Below are 19,195 nucleotides of genomic sequence, written 5' to 3'. Positions count from 1 at the left end.
AATGCTTAAAGGTAGATAAAATCTATTATTAATGTATACCACACTGCTGGCATACATGGTGCTTTAGAGAGTTGCATATGCCACACCATTTCCCTCTTCCCAAGGAGGCTGCAGTCTAAAATAGACAGTGGGGGGGGGGGGGGAGGGCAGGGGAAATGAGAAGAAACTGAAGAAAATGGACAACAATTGGCACTTTATTAGTTAAATGTTCCTTGTGTTTTGATGATATCAAGAAGTGTAATGAAGGTCTAACCAATTTGATTTGATCTTTTATTTAGATGAACTTGAAAACAACAGAAATTTAAATCCACATGATTCCAAGCACCACTTACTTTCTTCAGAATTAGATTACCAGCAGCCAAAATTCTTGGGACCAAATGTGCAAGAAAATATTAGTTGTACTACATCAGATGAACTCTTATTGTCCACTCAGACTACAAATGTAGCAAATTTTGAACAACTGAACTCTGAGCAGAATGAGAAAAATGTCACTGGGTTAGATCTTCTGTCCATGGTGGATGGTGGTTCTTCAGATAAAAATCAGCCTTCTTGCCTGGGGCGATGCAGTATACCTGTCTGTGATCTCATTAGTGACACAGGTAATTTGAGCCATGCAAAAAGTAATTCAGAGTACATTCAAAAACTGCAGCTAGGTGACTCACAGGCTAGTCTTTCTCTTATTGGCTTTGATATAGCATTGGTACCAGCCACTGCTGGTAATTCCTCAGTTGATTGTAGTGCTAATTGTGATACACAGCAACAGATTGATGGAGATGCAGCTGAAAAACAGAGTCAACTGGAACTAAAGACAGGCAGCTCTTCTGAAACAAATGAAGTGGACTCTTGTGAGGATCAAGAAAAGACAGTAATTTTGGATAAGAATGAAGTTTTTGACAAGATAGAACAAGTTACAGGCCAAGTTATGTCACTTGTACACAGTTCCAAAAATGAGTCAACATGTGAAAAGCTACCTTGTCAAACATTAGTGGATGGAAACAATGGAAAAAGTCAAATGATACATGAAGAAAGCATCAAAACCATTTCAAAAGAAGATAAAATTGAATCTGAAGCTTCTAACCTACCAAAGATCTATGAGTTGAATAAAAACAGCTTAATATTGCCTAAAGATGAGAATTCTCAGAATGAGAATATGCTAGTATTAGATAAAACACATAGTACTGAGGAAAAATTCTGTAGTCCAGAACAGAATACCAATACAGCTTTAAACATAGCTTCAACACCAGAGGTCTCTGAAGATGTACAGACTTCACTGTCCTGTCTTCCACTTGCTGTTTCTATATGTGGGTCATTGGTTACAACTGATGACACAAATGGAAAGTTTGCTGAGGGTGAGGTAGTAGATGTCATCAGTAACAACACTGTACACACAGAAAACCAGAAGAGTGCCCTCCCTAAAGGAGAATTGTTTGAAAGAAAAGATCCTTCTGAACAAGGTGAGATTCAAAACAAAACCAGCCAATGCTGGCTAGGAAAACCTTCCTTTACAGATAAAGAGAAGGTGAGTTTTGACAACATTACTAGTAACTGTGAATCTTTCCAACACCAAGACTCTGCTGCTACTATTAGTTCCTCTTCAGCTGCCAATCCTGAAGCATTCAGCAGTGTTTTGCCCATTGATGTTGGTGACAGAGCTTTAATGGATCTAGTTGTGGAAGAAGACATTATTGGAAGTGATATGCTAATTAGTGATGCTGAACTTGATGCCTTCTTGTCTGCACATTGTCTTGAAGCAAATAGTTCAAAGCCTCTGAAAGAAGACACAGATGATGGACTGTTGGAATCTGATGTGATTAATGACAGCTTAATAGTAGCAAACAAGCTGAACACCAGAAGTGATGATTTGCAGGCAGAAATGGAATTTAAGAACATAGACGCTCCTGTCGATCTCAACTGTATAGTATCCAATCCTGAATCTAGTTTAGGGATTCTAGTGGAAAAATGCACACGGCAGGTTCAGCAAGAGACTTCAGATCACATAAATAAAACTGGAGGTGAAATTTCAGAAGTTGCAAGTAGCCAACAGATGGTGCATAGTGGAGGTGCAAGGCCAAAACAGTTGCTACACCTTCCACCAAAAGCCAAAAATTGTTCTGAGTTTAGTAGTCCAAATACAGTTGAACCTCAAGTGATAAATTCCACCATCCCAAATACCCATGTCTCAGATGATAACATTTGTCCTGATTCAAGCTTCAATTATAATAATGCTGATGCACAAAGCTCCTTGGAAGGTAAAGGAGGCGTATCTGTAATCTCAGAACCTGCTAAAGTAGTGGAACAAGCTATAGCCCTGGGGCAGAAGCCATCCTGGGTTCCTGATTCAGAAGCACCAAATTGCATGAATTGTCAAGCCAAATTCACATTTACAAAAAGAAGACACCACTGTCGTGCTTGTGGGAAAGTAAGTAATATTAACTATTTTTTGTTATCATGCATAGACTCATAGTAGTTGGGAAGAGGGGATCTATTTTTCATCTAGAGTTAAACTTTCCTTTACTAACAACAATTGTTCCCTCTCTCCTATTAAAATCGGCTTTAGTCAGGGCATAAACTAGTACTATTAAGTGTTAATTATCAGCTTTAAATTTTACTCACTGAAGGTTCAATAAAGTGGTCAAAATACTCAGTTCCTAGTTACTGAACAAATAATATATCTTGTTGATTCTAGTTAAGAAAGAAAAATGGTCTTAATCTGTATTCTAGGGTTGAATACAATCTACAATTTGCAAAGGGGAATGGTTGTCAAAAGCAGGATGCAAAAGTCCAGGTACCTGACACCCACTGAAGTTTTTAAAGTTAGGGCTGTAGGCCGAGTGTACTGGGGAATGAAAGTTACGTTCTCTAACCTCTGACTGATTTGTCCTTTTTTCCCCCTGTCATTTGTAAAAAGACAAGTGGAAAGGGAGCCATAGACCAGCCTTCTTTCTTAGTTTGCTTCTGGAAAAGCCAGGCAAGCAGTGGTGAAAAATTGGGCTATGACTGCTAAAGGGAGGAGGATTTTTCCAAAGGCAAGCTTGAATAAAACTTCTGCAGAGTCCTCAAAAAGAAATGTGCTGAGACTCAAGTGTGCCTGCAGGTTTTTTTTTCCTGAGACCTGGAAATACTATGATGAAAGTACAGGTGTATGAAAGGTGGTGAGATATTTGGTATTTGCTTCAGGCAGTACAATAGCTTTGAGAAGATGTGTGGAAGCTGATCCTAGATGAGCCCTGGCTCAAATAAGCCCTAGAATAGGATTAGGAAACCCTTTTTCTACCCAGGACCATATTCCCTCAAGGGTAATGTTTTGGGAACACCCTGTTGGTGGGGCAAAATCCATCCCACATAAGAACTTCCTCAATAATATAGAAGGAGAGAAATAGGGGGTGGGTAGGCTCACCATCACCCTTTCTCACACTTATCCAGTGACAGATTACTCTATATTTGTTCAGGTAGTTCGTTTAGCTTTTGTTCTGGAGAGGGAAAAAGAAGCTTCTCTTTCTCACTGCCCAACATGGAAATGCAGCAGGCTGTTGATGGAGTAACAATATAATCTGTTCTTCCAACAGCAGCCTCTCTTCCCCTGGCCAGGCAGTCGAGCTGCCTGACCAGAGACAGAGGGATCTTTGTTTCTGATCAGGCAGTTTGCTTAAGCTCCTGGAGGGAATGTGAGAGGGGTGGGGCTGAAGATAAGGGGGCATGGAGGAGAGGCCACAGACTGGACAGGAACCTGCTGTACGTTGGCAGTTCCCCACTCCTGTCCTAGAAGGCTGGGCAGCCTAGTCTTGATCTCTTCTCTTGCCCTGATTCTAGGAATGAAGATGGAGGGTAGAGAGGTGACTTTTTAAAAAGTGGTATTCTACTTTTCCACTAAGTGGCTTAGGTTGGCATACATAGTGCTATCCTGCTTTATCCTCAGAACAACTCTCTGTGGTTATATTGAAAAATAATGGCTGGCCCAAGGTTACCCATTGAGTTTTCACGGCTTTTGCACTCAGGTAACTTTGTCAAAGTCTGCCAGTCTACAGAGTATACTACAGTGATTCAGAATAGTTCAGAAAACAAAATGAGGCAGACCATGCTTGGGTTTCTGTTTCTTCCTTCTAAATTTCAGTTTTTAACAATCAGTCATTCTTATTAACAGTAATTGTGAGTTTACACGTAACATGTTCAGTACAAATTAAGGTGTGCAGATTTTTCCGAAGTTCATGTTCATTCTCCACCAGGTGTCAGTGTTATGCTGTAGAGTTAGTTTTTCATAAATTATCTATGTTTCTTATCTAGTGGTAATTCCTCCACTTGTTTGTGCCTTGTGTAATTAGTACTATGATTGTAATCTCTTGCTTGATCCAGATAGATAGATAGATAGATATTTATGAAATCTTAATTTATCTTCTGTATGAATCTAGGTTTTTTGTGCCTCCTGTTGCAATCGAAAATGCAAACTCCACTATTTGGATAAAGAAGCAAGAGTCTGTATAAGCTGCTATGAATCCATTAACAAAGGTAAAAAAAAATGTAGAGAATTAGAAGAAACAGAAAAGGTAACTAGAATAATTTTTGGATGTTGGAACAAGTCTTCCCAATATGAACAACATTTTCATTCTAAATCATGATCTGAAAGATTAATTTGTAGTAGATATGAAAACATTTTAGGTCACAGAGAACAGCAGCTGCTTTCATATGTTCTGATAAAAAACATTTTAAAATGATGGTAAGGTGTGATTGTTATGTTGCTTACAATGACTGTTAGAACATATGAAGTATTTTGCTTGATCAGACTATATATATATTCATCTGGTTTAGTATTATGACTTTTGACAGTGGCCAACCAGGTGTCCTAGGGAATTTTCCCAAGAAGGGCCAGAATCTGCCCAGCTTCTCATAAAGAGAAGTTGACCCAGTTTATCTCACAGACATGGGGAGGTGGCGGGGGTGAGCAAGAGTCTTCTCTTGCCACTAAACTATGACTCATGGTCATGACCAGTACAAATTGCTATTATTCCTTCAGAACATCACATAAAAAAAATTCTTCAGCTGGAGATATTGAAAATTGCTTTATCTTCTATCTGGCTCCATAGCAGTGGCATAATGCCACTAGCACCATAAGGTGGTGGGTTGACCATTTAACTAAAAAAAATTAAAATTAAAAAGTGCCTTGGTGTGTCTTCAGAGCACAGGTATGTCAGATAAAAGGCCCAAGTCACTGAGTTCTGCTTCCCTACTATATGTTATCTAGGCAATGCTGGATATATTTTGAAAACACATTCTTAGGTTTGCATCTTTTTTAGCTGGTAGAAAGGGTGTTGTGTGTCATGATTGGTTTTGAAGTTTAGACGGCTGCTCTGGCCAAGGCATGATGGGAGGTTTAGGCATTTCAGGTAAAACAAAAAATGTAGTTTATCACGAAGCTCTAATTAAAATACAGTTCTTATTAACGCAATTTTTCATTTATCCTAACAAAACAATTTACTAACTCAACCAAATTAAAAAAAACAACCAACCTAAAGTTGAATAAGTTGCATAGAAATTTATTATATATCAAATAAATGTTATAAACATTATTCATGGACCCGAGCAATGCCAGGCATATCAGCTAGTAATGTATACAGCAATCTGATAAAATCCTTATTTAAAAGAAAGCGATAGTAAACTAATAGATCTTTAGGACCTATTTAAAGGCCTGCCATGATGAGGCCTGTACCTTCACAAGAAAAGAGTTCCACAAAGGTGGGGCTGTTGCTAAAAGAATCTTTCCCTGGAACCCTCTGCATGCAAAGCACCTGCTCTACCATTAAGTTACGGCTGTTCCCCAGTAGTTATGCAGTCATGGTTAAAATTAAGATTATCACACAAATATAACTTAATCAGTTCATCGTATGAGTTTTAGTCAGTTAATTAATTGCTTCCAGGTATTGTCTGAGGGCTCATGATGCAGCTCTTTGTTAAAGTTAAGCAGTTTTCAGTCTGGTCAGTACCTGGAAACACTATCCTTGATGGAAAAGTGACAGGATATAAATGTACTTAATAAACACATTTTTCAATATGTCTAAAATAAAAAGTTCTGAAGTAAGAAGCATATTTTCCTAGTGTTTAGGTATTGCATATCTGTATTGTGGTTAGGTAGCATGAAATGGAATGTTGAAAGTAAAGCAAATGTCCTTTCTCTACAGTGGATGGAGGATTGTTATTCTGGGTTGCTCCTTCCATGTGCTCCAGAAGGCAGGGCCAAATTTGCATAAAAGTTGAAGTCATCCTGCCTGTGTGGGAAAGCATTCCAGAAATCTCCCAGTTTTGGAAATAAAATAGCTCAAAAGGCAAAAATATTCTCATCAAACAGTTCAACAAGGAACCCCACCCCACCCCCAGCAAGAACAAGAATAACAGATAGGGAAGAGAGAAAGGTACTACATAAGAGTCTAACCTCTAAATAACTTGAGCAAAAACACTAAGTGAACTGAAAATATCATTTCTTTCCCATCAGTGAGACATAATCTCACCTGGGTGGGTAGGATACCCTCCATCCACTGTAGAAAAGGAACCTTCACAGTGACCCCCTGTTCAGACGGCATGCTAATCCACTGTGGTTAAGCATTTTGAACCATGACTTAGTGTGTCGTGTGAACTGTTCCTAACCATGGCGGTTACATAACCACAATTTAAACATGCTCACTAATCGTTTGCTGCAAAAGGGTTAGTGGCCTAACCATGGCTTACTGTGTTGTCTGAACAGGCCCAGTAAGTCCAACGTTCCTTTATCCCCATAGTGGAGGAGGGTATCCTAGTCTGGGATGTTTCTGAGCAATACTTTTTTAGGATGGCCCTCCTGCTGCTATTCAGTTTAATGCCCAACTGCAGTTTAATGCCTGCAGTAAGATGCTTGGGCAAAAGCAGAGGTAGTCAGCTCATAATGGCTGTCAAATGCGGAAATGGAAGTTCCTGCCATTTCCCCTGAGGTGGCTAAAATGGTGGACTGCTGACTCAACAAAGCAGTTTGAGACTATTTCCTGCCTTTTCTGAGCTACACTTCCTTGAGGTAACCTTTCCTGAGGTAAATGTCCAACCCATCTCCCCTCCCCGCCTCTGCTGCCAGTCTAATTCTTTTAAAATTTGATGAATCTAGCAACAGAACTCATGATGAAGTGCCAAGCTGTCCATAACAGGAGGAGATGGGGAAGCTGCAGTACTTACCAAAGGGGAGACTGGGCCCTGCATTTTATGTCACCACGATGGGAGAACTAAGTGCTCAAGCAAATCTGCGTTGCAATGCAGAATCTTAAACCCACCTTTGCAGCTGTCTTGGGACTTGGAGGGATTCTTTGAAGCAGTGGTGACCTCACCTTTTGTACAAGCAGTCTTCGCTCCTGAGGGACCAGGTGTCAGTAAATGCTTCCCTGCTTGTGCCTTCCCAGTCCTCTGGCAGCTCTTCTGAAGTATCAGTACACAGTGCAGTGCTGTCTCCCTGTCTAAGGCACTGCATGACCCAGGCTGATATCAGGAAGTTCCCCAGACAAAAGGCAGGATAGAGAAAAGAAGGTCATATAATGTATGAAAATAATTTGCAGATGGAGCTAGGCAGGACCAGAGCTGAGAGGTTCTCTCCTGCACTTGTAAGGTGATTTCAACTTAATGAAATTTGGTCCTGCCTTCTGAAGTGAATGAGAGGAGTAACCCAGACTAGGATAGCCTCCTGTACAGTAGGATAAGAGGCATTTACCCATATCTCATACAGGAGGGAATACATTTTCTAAGATAGCCCTTAAATATTAAAAAGTATATTAAAAAAATTATAGTAATATATGTTTCAGTCAATGAGAAGGTTTTTTAAAAAATCAAAGGTTGCAGCTCTAATTAAAATGAAACTAGGTGTGACCCATCCTAAATTTACCTTGAAAACTGTTAGGGATATGAATACTTCTCATACCACTATGTGTGCATGTGTAGGATATATAACTTAGAGCTGTGACATTAAAGTTCTATTAATTTTGTTTGTTAGCACAGGCATTGGAAAGGATGATGAGCCCAACTGGTCTTGTGCCTAATTCCAGTATCTCTGAATATTCAACTGTTGCACCTTTGCAGGAAGCTCAGACATCTGGTACAACCAACTCTCCTTCTGTTTTATTACTCACTTCTTTATTTAAATACCCAAATGGTGATTGTAAGCTGAAGAATATATTAAGATAATCAAGCTAAGTTAAAATTTCACGACCTTTCTGCACAATGACTTTGTAGCTCAGCAAACTGGAGGTTGTGTTCATTTGTTATGTGGAGTACAGACATTGTCTTTCAAGGAAGAACCTCTATTTTTGGTTAATATTTCTTTTCTTAAGCATTCAAACTGTGATATGTTTGGGGCAGTGGGACAAAGAGTAAGATTTATTTCTAACAGGACTGTTGAGATTAGGAGTGATGTCTGTAATGTGGTTATATACTTGTCATAAATATCTATTGGATAGTGCCTTGAATGACATTGTAGTTAAAGAGTGACGCAACTACTTCATCGTGTCCATGCCATGATGTAACGTGAACAGCAGCACTCAGAGAAATTTAGTCTCAAGGCACAATGTCAAACAGCCCTTTGTGGGATGAACATCTTTAGGACAATGCCTCCAGACATTATGTGAAAAATGTGAAAAGGGAGCTTCTCTAAATTAGTCACTTCTATTTCCTGTGCACACCCCTTTTTTTTACATAACCATATAAACTTTTGTCTAGATAGTGTATATGTTTTGTATAGCAGTAGTGTGATTTCATTAGCTGGATAAATTCCATGTCATTGTGATATATTTGTATGAAGATATTAGAATACTATGCACTTCTAAAAGATTTCTCAGTTATCACACGTATTTTAAATGTGCCACTATTGGGGGAGAAACAACTTGAATTTATGTGTTTATGTCTTTTGGAAATCTTAGCAATTTTGTGTTGGACTAATTAAGTAACAAATACCAATTGGTGTTTTTCTTTTTCCTCCTTTAGGGCCATGCCCTAAAGAACAGAGAAGAGTTTGGTTTGCGGATGGTATTTTGCCCAATGGGGAAGTTGCAGACACAACAAAATTGTCATCTGGAGTCAGAAGATCCCCACAGGAACCATGCCCTGTAAGCCCTAATTTACTAGACAATATAAATTTGCTGATACTGCACCATGCTACTTTGTTCCTTTTTAATAAAGCAAATATATTGCTCAGATTTTGTCTAAATCCATTGCTAGAACCTGAATACTTCCTTACACCTGCTAACTCATAGAGAACTGGAAAAATATACCAGGTCTTTTGGCAACTGTTCATCAGAAGAACAGCTCAAACGCAGGCAAACTTCCATTACATTCCCTGATCTTGGGATAAAAGACAACAAGAGACATTGCAGTGATGAGTCTTCTTCGTGCTTTCTTGTTCTCCAGTCTTCTGCCATGCCTGTTGAATCCTCTGTTTGTATTAAAATTTAGCATTATGCAGGGTACATCTGATCTGCTTGAGTGTGCTTATGCAACACTCACACAGGTCACAGGATACGGGATTGTCCTGCCCATGCAAATAGATGACACAGAAACACCCAGTGTGTGTGTCTTGTATTTCTATCTAACCATTTTGCAAAGACTGCATTATTTGTGAGGTGTATGATAACAGAAAGCAAAAGAGGAAATCCCTATTATCATGTCACATTAGTCTATAGCTTCAAAAATTATCAGTGGGTTGCTGCTACTGTAGTTGGAAGCTCATTCTCTGACATGCCACATATCCCTTTTTAACTTCCTAATTCATAGTATTTTGTTCTTTTGTATTATTAGTGCTTCAAAAATACAATCCAGAATTGAAAACTAATTGTATATATGTATTTCCTTTGTATCCTTCCTTTACTCCAAGAATCTAAGGGTGGTTAAGAACGTAAGGTTCCCCGTCTTTCCATTTTATCTTTGCCACAAACTTTAAGATGGGTTAGTGAGCGTCATCGCTGAGCAGGAGTTTGAATCTAGGTTTTCCCAGTCGGTTCAAAACTCTACCCACTATATCACATTGGCCTGGTTCAGACAACATGCTAAACCATGCTGCTTAACCACAAAGTGATTAAGGGAATTCTTAGCCATGGTTTAGTGTGCCGTCTGATACACATTTTGGCTAAGATTTTGGTCCGTTAACCACAATTGTGGTTAGGCTTACTAACCACGTTCTGCAACATGGTTAGCGGCACTAAACATGGCTAAAAGTGTTGTCTGACACTTGTATGTGGTTAACGGGCCAAAATAATAGAGCCTGAAGTATAGAGTGGCTGAAATTGCCGCAGCTCTTCTATACTTCGGGCTCCGTCCCCATCGGGGGTGTGCTGGGGGGGGGGAGGGTGTGGGGTTTTAATATAAATGCCCATTGGGGGGTGACTGGGCTGGGGGTAGGGCGCGGGGCTTTAATATAAATGCCCATGGGGGGGGCGGGGGGAGGGCAAAGTATTTTTTTTTTTAAGTACTCACTGCAGCAGAGGAGCACTCCTGTGCTGCGTTCTACCCCAAAAATGCATTCAAACTGGCGGCCGCGACATGCTCCGCCCTCCAGGCCCGTCACACACCATGTGCGTGTAGAATGAGGGGCCACGATGTGCTCCGCCTTCCAGTGCCCAACCCCCTCATTCTACACACACACGGCGCGCTGCGTGCCTGGAAGGTGGAGCATGTTGCAGCCGCCATTTTGAATGTATTTTGGGGGCAGAACGCAGCGCAGGAGTGCTCCTCACCTGAAGTGAGTACTTAAAAAACAAAACAACCCTCGCTCTCCCACCAGCCCAGCCACACACATCCTCCGATGGGCATTTATATGAAAACTGCTCACCCTCCCCCCCCAGCACATCCCCATGGCCACAGTGCCCGAAGTATAGAGCAGCCGTGGCAATTTCGGCCACTCTATACTTCGGGCTCTATTATTTTTGCCCATGGAGGACTCAGGTGCTGCACTTAATCCTTTTAACGTTAAGGCAAACTTAACCACAAAAGGGTTAAAAGTGTCGTCTGCACCCATTTTGCATGTGGTTAGCGCAACCACAAACCCAGAGTGTCATCTGAACTGGGCCACTGTAGGTAGGTTGAAGGATGGCAAAACAATAGGTGAACTGAAGAGCACCTGCCAATCAGGACAGGTGGTAGGTGAAAGATAATTCCTTCATCTTGTGTCTATGTAAACACACAGTAAGCTGCATGCCTGATGTTATTTTCTCCATTTTAGTTTAGTTTTACACTGCCTCTCAAGGCAAAAGCGTATTTGAAATGCTTATACAGATTTCACACTATGTGGATGTCATATCTAATTGAAGAACTTTTGTCATAGGTTGACAGTCCAACAAATGACATTGTCTGCAAAACAACTGATATAAAACCAAAAGCTGAATCACATGCTGGACAAACTGAGATCTTGCGTTGTTCCACTTCTGTTCTTCCAGAAGAGGACACATTACCCAGTAAAGGACAACCTGAACTGTCATGTAATTCTGACTGTCTTCCCACTAAAGGACAATCTGAACTGCTATCTAGTAATTCTGACTGTGAGATAACTGCTGAATTCCCCACTATTGTTGAAGCAGCAAATCATCCTGTTCCTGTCTCAGCGAAGGAAACTAGTGATGTACCTGTTAGTCCATTAGATTACAGGATGCTTTGTGGTATTGAAAGCTGTGTTAGCAAGGAGATAAACCTTAATCCTGAGGATGATAGGTTGCCACCGCTTCTGCTTGCAAGAGGAGAAAATGGCAAAGGTAGGCGTCTTCTACCAGGATAGTTTTTGAGTGGGAGTGTGTGTGTTTCAAAAATAGCACTGTTTCTTGTTGCTCCAAATTATGTGTTGAATTATATTGGTTTGCAATTTCAAAACAAATAATGACATTGGGAATTATAGAAACATATTAATATTAACATGATGCATTACATGTAAACGAATGTTATTAAATCCCAATATTCTAACATTTACTGCTTGACAATTTTCATGATGTTACTGTTGGGCACTTGATTTTTAGAAAAATTGACTTTGAATTTAAAATTGCAGGTAGGTTGTGTCCATGATTAGCATCAATGGCTAGATTCTTCGTAACTCGCATTGTGTGACAAATCCTGTGGCACATTCTCCGGGCCATGAAGCTGTGTTGTTTCTAGTGCAAGCAAGTTGGATGTCAACAGAAAACTATGCTGTTTTTTTCTTTTCAATATCTTGAAGAAGGGCAGCTCCTTTAGCCTTCTTAGTTCTATTGCTAATTGAAAAGCTTGGCAAGCCCCTGGGGAGGGAGGAGAAGGCATTTACCATGACTGGAAACAGTGGGGCTGGAAAGGATCCATATCCAGAGTCCTGGTTTTGTGAAACCCAGGGTTGAGAAAATCATGTAAAAATGGCTTCAATGGGCTCAGTCTAGTTGAACTTTAATTCCATTGGAATCATGTTAGTCATGATTTAGTTACCATTAAAAGCAATAGGGCTTAAGTTTAACTAACTTGGTTTGGATTCATCCCAGTGTTGTGCTCTATATACACTGCTTACTATAACACTTTGATTCATTCATGTGCACTAGTTGCCTCACTATATTTTCAGTTACCCAGAAAAACACTGTGCAGTTCAGAATTACAATTGTATCCCTATATCCTGTAAGAAAATATAGCTTCTATTGAATTAATAATTTATTTTCTTTAGAATCCTTAGTGGAAGAACATCCTTCTCATCAGCAAGTTACTTTACTACTTGAAGAATCTAATCTATTAACTTTCATCCTAAATGCAAACCTACTTGTGAATGTCAAGATACTGCCTTGTAAGTATATCCCCCCGCCCCAAAACCTTTGTAAAACCTATTTGTCCCATGTATAGTTGCTAATGTGAAAAATGAATGATAATCAAGCTGTAGGTTAAATCTTTAGTTCCAGAGTTTTATTTTATCTACTTTTGAATAAATGTCATTCTTTCTTACATTAGGGCATGAGCTTTGGGCATATTTTATTGTCCAGAAATGAATAACACTTGCACAGGGGTCATATTTTGTGTAATTCTGAAGTGCCCTAGGTATTATCAGTAGGAATATAAAAATAGGTAAGGTGATACCTTGAATTAAACAGAGTTTTGTTGGTGTAGAACAGTTCTAACTGTTCATTAAGCAGAACTGAAAAGTAAAGTTCTTAGCTGTACAGAAAGCCAAATGTTGTGAAATGCATTTTTTTAGTTTATGACAATCACTGTAATGCCTTCATTCTTGAATATGTCTGTGTGACATGACAATTTAAATATTTCTACATCAACAAAATACACCATTCTGTTTTTTAAATGTGTGAAAAGAGTAGGAACAATCTCTATATGATAGGGTTTTTTAAATTAGACTTTCTAAGACTTGTAAAAGCATTGTTATAAGTAAAGTGATACAGGATGCCTGAGGCTAACATAGAACAAAATCTGATCACTTACCCCCCCAGATCCAGGGGTGGGGGCTAGGCAGAGAGGAGCTCGATCACCTGACAGGTCCGCTTCCTCCAGGCCTAAGTTATGCTTATGGAAATCTCTGGACGTAAGGCTGCCACAAGCAATGTTTCCCATTGGCTGTAGCCAGCGAAAGCCCCCAAAACAGGGTGCTCCAGGTGATTGGGTGGGGCATCTTCGGATCTGCTGGATACAAAATTCCTCCATTTCCTGGTGAAATCCAATGATTGATCTCCCAGCCTATTTACCCTCTATTGAATTTAATTAGGGAATGACTGAGATCCACTGTAAAAAATAAAATAAAATAAAAGCACCTCCTTGCATTTTTGAACATTCTGCATTTAACAAGAAAAGTATCAGCCTAGTACTTAATTTTTTTGTCTTTAAGATTATTCGGAAAGATGCTGGTACTTCTCAACCAATGGACTGCAGGGCTTGGGACAGGCAGAAATTATTGTACTGTTACTTTGTTTGCCAAATGAAGATGATGTTCCTAAAGAAATCTTCAAACTATTTATCAACATATATAAGGATGCCATAAAAGGTATGAAGCTTTACTAAACTTTTGAAGCCGACTGTATCAAACTTCATGAAATGGTATTTAGAAGTGAACACTGGGTTGATGGGAGTTGTATTCCAAAAATCTGGAGGGCACCACGTTTGGAAAGCCTGTCCTAAAGCACCATTTAAATCATCCTTCCTCAATCTGGTGTGTTCCAGTTGTGTTGGACTAGAACTTCCAGAATCCCCCAGCCAGAGGCTGGTTTAAATCTACACATTACTATTAATGGCCAGCAAAGCCATTAAAACCCAAACACCTCATTGGATATATTTGCACAGTTTCCCTCTTCCCTGAGCCATTCCATCTCTACCTGTTAAAATTCACTTTTGAGTTACAATTTTTAAAACCCCTAAAAATTTGTAGTTGTTGATGGGTCCAATTTCATGAAAGCAACAATCACCTTTAGTTGATTTTAGATATAGAAGGAGCTGAATGTCAGTCCTGTCTAGTTCTCTTCACTGAACTTCTATACCCAAACATGCCAAAAGATCAGATTTGTAATCATGTTTGTATTGCAGTATTGTCAGAACAGAAGGATCTAGGACAGTGATTTTCAAAATTTGCATTTTGACAGAATCTTTTCCAGGTGGATTTGTCTGACATGGAACTCCTGTGACATTACAGCCCATCTTAAGTTCACATGAGGGCACTGACAAGCCTGATTAGCATCATTGTCTCCCTGTGTGAACTACTCTACCCTTGGACTGACTCAACACCTCTTTGAAGGGGAACCTCAATAATAATGGACAAGCTGTATTTCAGGGAATTATGTCGACTCCCTACTGATTTCATTTTGGGGAATGCTGGATTGTCTGAAATGTAGTTTGAAAGCATTAGATTACTAAATTTATTCTAATATAGACTATGGCTTGGATCAAAAGCTGCTCTTGTGTGAATAGAAGCCTTGTCCCCCAACCCTTGAGTGCCTTGTTGGGGGTTGCATGGGGCTGTAGTGGGAAGGTGGCGGCAGAAAAGACCCACTGGATGAGCAGAACTCCACTCATGCTTCTCTGGATATTACACATGGACCTTGCAATAGCAAACCAATTTCTTATTTTGAGTCAGACTCTCCATGACAATTATCTCAATGACTGTATCAAGGGTGTGTTTGTTATGACTTTAACCACATGTATTCTTATAACCAGGAAAATTCATAGGAAATCTGGAAAATATTACCTTTGCTGAAGGCTTTCTTGGTAGCAAGGAGCATGGTGGATTCCTGTTTGTTACACCAACTTTTCAGAAACTGGATGATCTTGAATTACCAAAACAGCCTTTTTTATGTGGCATTCTTATTCAGAAACAGGAGGTACCTTGGGCAAAGGTTTTTCCAATTCGTTTGATGTTGAGATTGGGAGCAGAATATGGGGGTGAGTTTTAATCTCTACTATTTCAAATACTCAAATCTATGCAGTAATTTGAAAGACAATTCAGATATTCTATATTGACCTGATATCTGTGATCTGTTTCCTCAGTATGTTTGTAAATGTCAGTGCCATTTATTCATCTTACTATGGAATCCTTCAGTAGTACATTTCATGGTCCTATGAGCATCTCTTTCCACAGTTTTTCACGGTTAATAAGAAACAATGTATGTATCCATCCAAAGGCCCTTCCCAGCAGTATATACAGAAGTGCCAATATACATATAATGGAAGGAATTGGATAACAAATGATTAATATTTGTAGTTTCAATATTTTGTTAATTTGCTTGAGTCCGAGGATTGTTTTGTATCCATTTCTCACTAGATGAACGTAGTGAGGTTGGTGAGGCACAATGTTCTGTGATGGAAAGTTGTGTCTCATCCACCGTCTTTCAGAGTACTTTGGGGATGTCAACAAGCACTTAGGTAGGGTAAACATAAATAGACATACTTTTCAGTAAATGCTTGACAAAGCCTCTCTCCAAATGTTCCTTTAAGAGTAGATGACTACTAGTTTCATAATTAGTTTTTTTAAAAAAATGAAGAGGAGAGTAGGAAGCCAATTCAATTCTGCAGGACCCCAGGATCTATCGGGGTGTCTCCTATTTATAAATTCATTAATAATCTGGAATTGAGGATAAACAGTGAAGTTGCTTAAAGTTTAAAGATACTGCCAAATTATTTGGGAAGCTGATATCGCAAGCACTTATAGGGCTTCTCAGAGGATTTCTTCCAACTAGATGAATGGGCAGCAAAATGGTAGTAGATATTCAAAATAAGTGCAAAATATTGGGACAAAAACACTTCCCTTATCCACCAACCCCTAATCTTGAAGAAAGAGGTCTTGAGTTTGTAAAAGAACAATCAGTGGAAGTGCTAGCTTGTTTTGTGGCAGCAAAAGGCACATTTAAGTTTAGGAATTATTAGATAGAGGTTTAAAATTAAATTTTGCCATGCTATTTATATAGTGATATTAGCTGTATTTGAAGTACTTCATGCAATTCAGACAGCCAATCTCCAAAAGGGATATTGTAGAGCTGGAAATTAGAACTAGGCACTTAAAACAATAAAGGTATTAGAACATCTGTCTTGCAAGGAAAGGCTAAAATAATTGCAGTTTTTTAGTCTTTAAAAGACTGGATGGGGAGGCAAACAAATTAGAAGTTTATAAAATTATGGCTCTCTATTCTCTTTTCCTCCCTCTTCAAAAATACTGGAATGTTGTGTCATCCAGTGAAATAATTGACACTGAGTTCAGGACAGAAAAAAGAAAGGTTTTTCAGTACATAATTGTGACTGACAAATTTGCTGCCAGAAAATATGGTTATGGCCACTAGTTTTGATGACTTCTTATAATTCAGGAAGAATAGTTTTATCAGTGGTTATTAGTAATCTTAAGACTATTAACTGGGGTTCAAACATAGGGATTAGATTCTAAATATGCACCCAAGGGCTTGGGTACGTCCAGTGGCATTTTTGCTATTATATTTTGGACAGCAAACATCCATGTTATATTATCAAGGCATTTCCTATATGGCATCTGGGGCAGCAGTTTGAAAATTGTAAGCCAAACTCCCACTGAATTTGTGGAACTGGTTTTGCAGCCCTTTAGTTCCCAGCCAGTGTATTTTACTTTGCAATACCAGCTCCAAATGTCAGCCTCTAGAAATTATGTTACTTAGAAATTAGTCACTTTTGTTTGTTTTTCTTTTTGCTAGTGTACCCAACACCTTTAACAAGTGTCAGACATAGAAAGCCTTTGTTTGGAGATATAGGACACACAGTCATGAATTTACTTGTTGTGAGTATACTTTTTTCCTCTGATACCCTATTTCTTCGATTCTAAGACACACTTTTTCCCCCATATAAACATCTCTAAAAATAGGGTGCGTCTTAGAATCGCGGGTGTGTCTTAGGGTCTTTTTTCTGTTGGTGGTACTGAAATTAGTGTGTGTCTTACAATCGATGGCGTCTTACAATCGAAGAAATACAGTATTTCATTCTTGCTGTGTTGTTGATACTAAAATTGCAACGTCAAAAAGAAATCAAGATCTCTGTATTAAATAGTTTAATAACACTATGTGAGAGATAATTATCTGTAAGATGATTATCTGTAAGAATTTGTAAGATGAAACAAAACTGAAGGTGGACTTCAGAATCTATTTTTAATTGCTTGAAAAATATCTCTGTTTACTTTTGTGTGTTGCTTAAAGACAAATATCTACTACATTAATTAAGTGGACTTGATGGAACAAATTATAGGTGGCCTGTTATAAAACTGCCTAATTTCTTACTGGTTTTAATACACTTCCTGTACAGGTTTCAAATAATTAATTAAACACTTGGTGTTAATTGTAATGGGTTGTAAAAACCCAGAAATACTACCTACTTACAAAGAAATATCTCATATTAGCCGGTATATAACCATGCTGCTCATGTGATAGTATTTCTTAATGAAATTAGGAATTCAGAAAAGTACTCCCCTGGAATAAGAATTTTCATCAATTCCATTGGTAATATTGGCATGGATCAGTAAACTAATTTCATGTTTAGCTTGCTTGATCCTCTGAACCATAAAAGAGGATTTGGGTTATCACCTAGGACACTTTTGTCTGCTTGCTTACTACCCTTGCGACAGCTTCCAGGAAAAAAAGGGTGATTTTATGCCTGGTTTTTTCCCCATATGATTGATTCCTTTCCATATTATGGACAGTAATAATAAGTTAACCATACTGTTCAAAATGAAGCATCTAGGTTAATCAACTTTTATTATATTACAGGATCTTCGGAACTATCAATATACATTGAATACAATATGTAATTTATTTATTCATATGGAAATGGGTAGAAGCTGCATAAAAATACCTCTGAGGAGATATAATGAAGTAAGTATAATTTATAGTAGGGGCTGTTGCTAGATGTAAGCCTTAAAGCATGAGTGAGCAGAAAGTAGATTTCTAAATGTTTTGGACTTCAACTCCCAGCATTCCTGACCATTGATCATACTGGCATGGGCTTCTGGGAGTTGAAGTCCAAAACTCTGAAGATCTACTGTCTAGTCATCGCTGCCTTAGAAGATCAAGACTGAGCTGCACCATCATGCACTTCCTTCCCCCAGCCCTTCATTTGTACACACATTCCCTAGCCCCTCCCACTTGTAACCATGGTTTATTATGTCTGCACTGCAGTTAAGAACATAATAGTCATGCTGAATCAGACCAAGGGTCCATCTAGTCCATCTAGCTGTTCATATAGTGGCAAACCAGCTGCTAAATGGGAGACCCAGTTAGCCTAGTATCTGAATTGCTTATATAGTTGTTTAGGTGATGCTGCATTTTGTTGGTGTTGGTACATTGGTGCAGACATACTAAGATATCTGTGAAAACTGAGCTAGAAACCTTTCTTCTTTTAACTGTTTATAGCTCTGCTTACTTGTATTATTGAATTTCTCTTGATATGCAAAAACATAACAGCAGAAGACTATAGGACATCTAGACTTTACAGTACCAGACCACTATACAGTACCAGGCCCTCAACAATATTTCTCTAGGTTTTATGAGACTAAACAGTGGGTTCCTGTAGCCAAGCACAAAGCTGGCGTGGGGAAAGGGATTTGTAGTGTAAGACAGTGATGTACATTGTACAAGGTAGAAGTGATAGCATTGACTTTCTCAAAAAGCGGGGTGCTAAAAAGCAGAGATTGAATTTGAGAGAGATACAAGGAGATCAGAGAGGTTATGTACAGGTGGCTAACATTTTATTAGTCTCACTTCCAGCC

At 38.9% G+C, this 19,195-nt stretch overlaps 1 protein-coding gene across 3 annotated transcripts in view; it reads left to right on the top strand.

Annotated features, from left to right (window-relative positions):
• Positions 1 to 19,195, top strand: part of ZFYVE16 (zinc finger FYVE-type containing 16) — a 32,720-nt gene that overhangs the window by 5,604 nt on the left and 7,921 nt on the right. For all 3 annotated transcript variants that reach the window (XR_010025604.1, XM_063129673.1, XM_063129672.1), the window contains exons 3-12: positions 279 to 2,419; positions 4,407 to 4,503; positions 7,994 to 8,095; positions 8,980 to 9,101; positions 11,312 to 11,735; positions 12,659 to 12,775; positions 13,820 to 13,975; positions 15,139 to 15,363; positions 17,136 to 17,218; positions 18,198 to 18,302. Coding sequence is in view for 2 of the 3 variants with exons in the window: in XM_063129673.1 (XP_062985743.1) it covers positions 279 to 2,419; positions 4,407 to 4,503; positions 7,994 to 8,095; positions 8,980 to 9,101; positions 11,312 to 11,735; positions 12,659 to 12,775; positions 13,820 to 13,975; positions 15,139 to 15,363; positions 17,136 to 17,218; positions 18,198 to 18,302 (3,572 nt within the window). In the remaining variant the exon portion in view is untranslated. The remainder of the gene's footprint in view (positions 1 to 278; positions 2,420 to 4,406; positions 4,504 to 7,993; positions 8,096 to 8,979; positions 9,102 to 11,311; positions 11,736 to 12,658; positions 12,776 to 13,819; positions 13,976 to 15,138; positions 15,364 to 17,135; positions 17,219 to 18,197; positions 18,303 to 19,195) is intronic.

Source organism: Elgaria multicarinata, chromosome 6 (genome assembly GCF_023053635.1).
Source record: "Elgaria multicarinata webbii isolate HBS135686 ecotype San Diego chromosome 6, rElgMul1.1.pri, whole genome shotgun sequence".
In the NCBI taxonomy this organism is placed as follows: Eukaryota; Metazoa; Chordata; class Lepidosauria; order Squamata; family Anguidae; genus Elgaria; species Elgaria multicarinata.
Note: the sequence above shows the minus strand (reverse complement) of the source record. Positions and strands in the feature narration are given on the sequence as shown.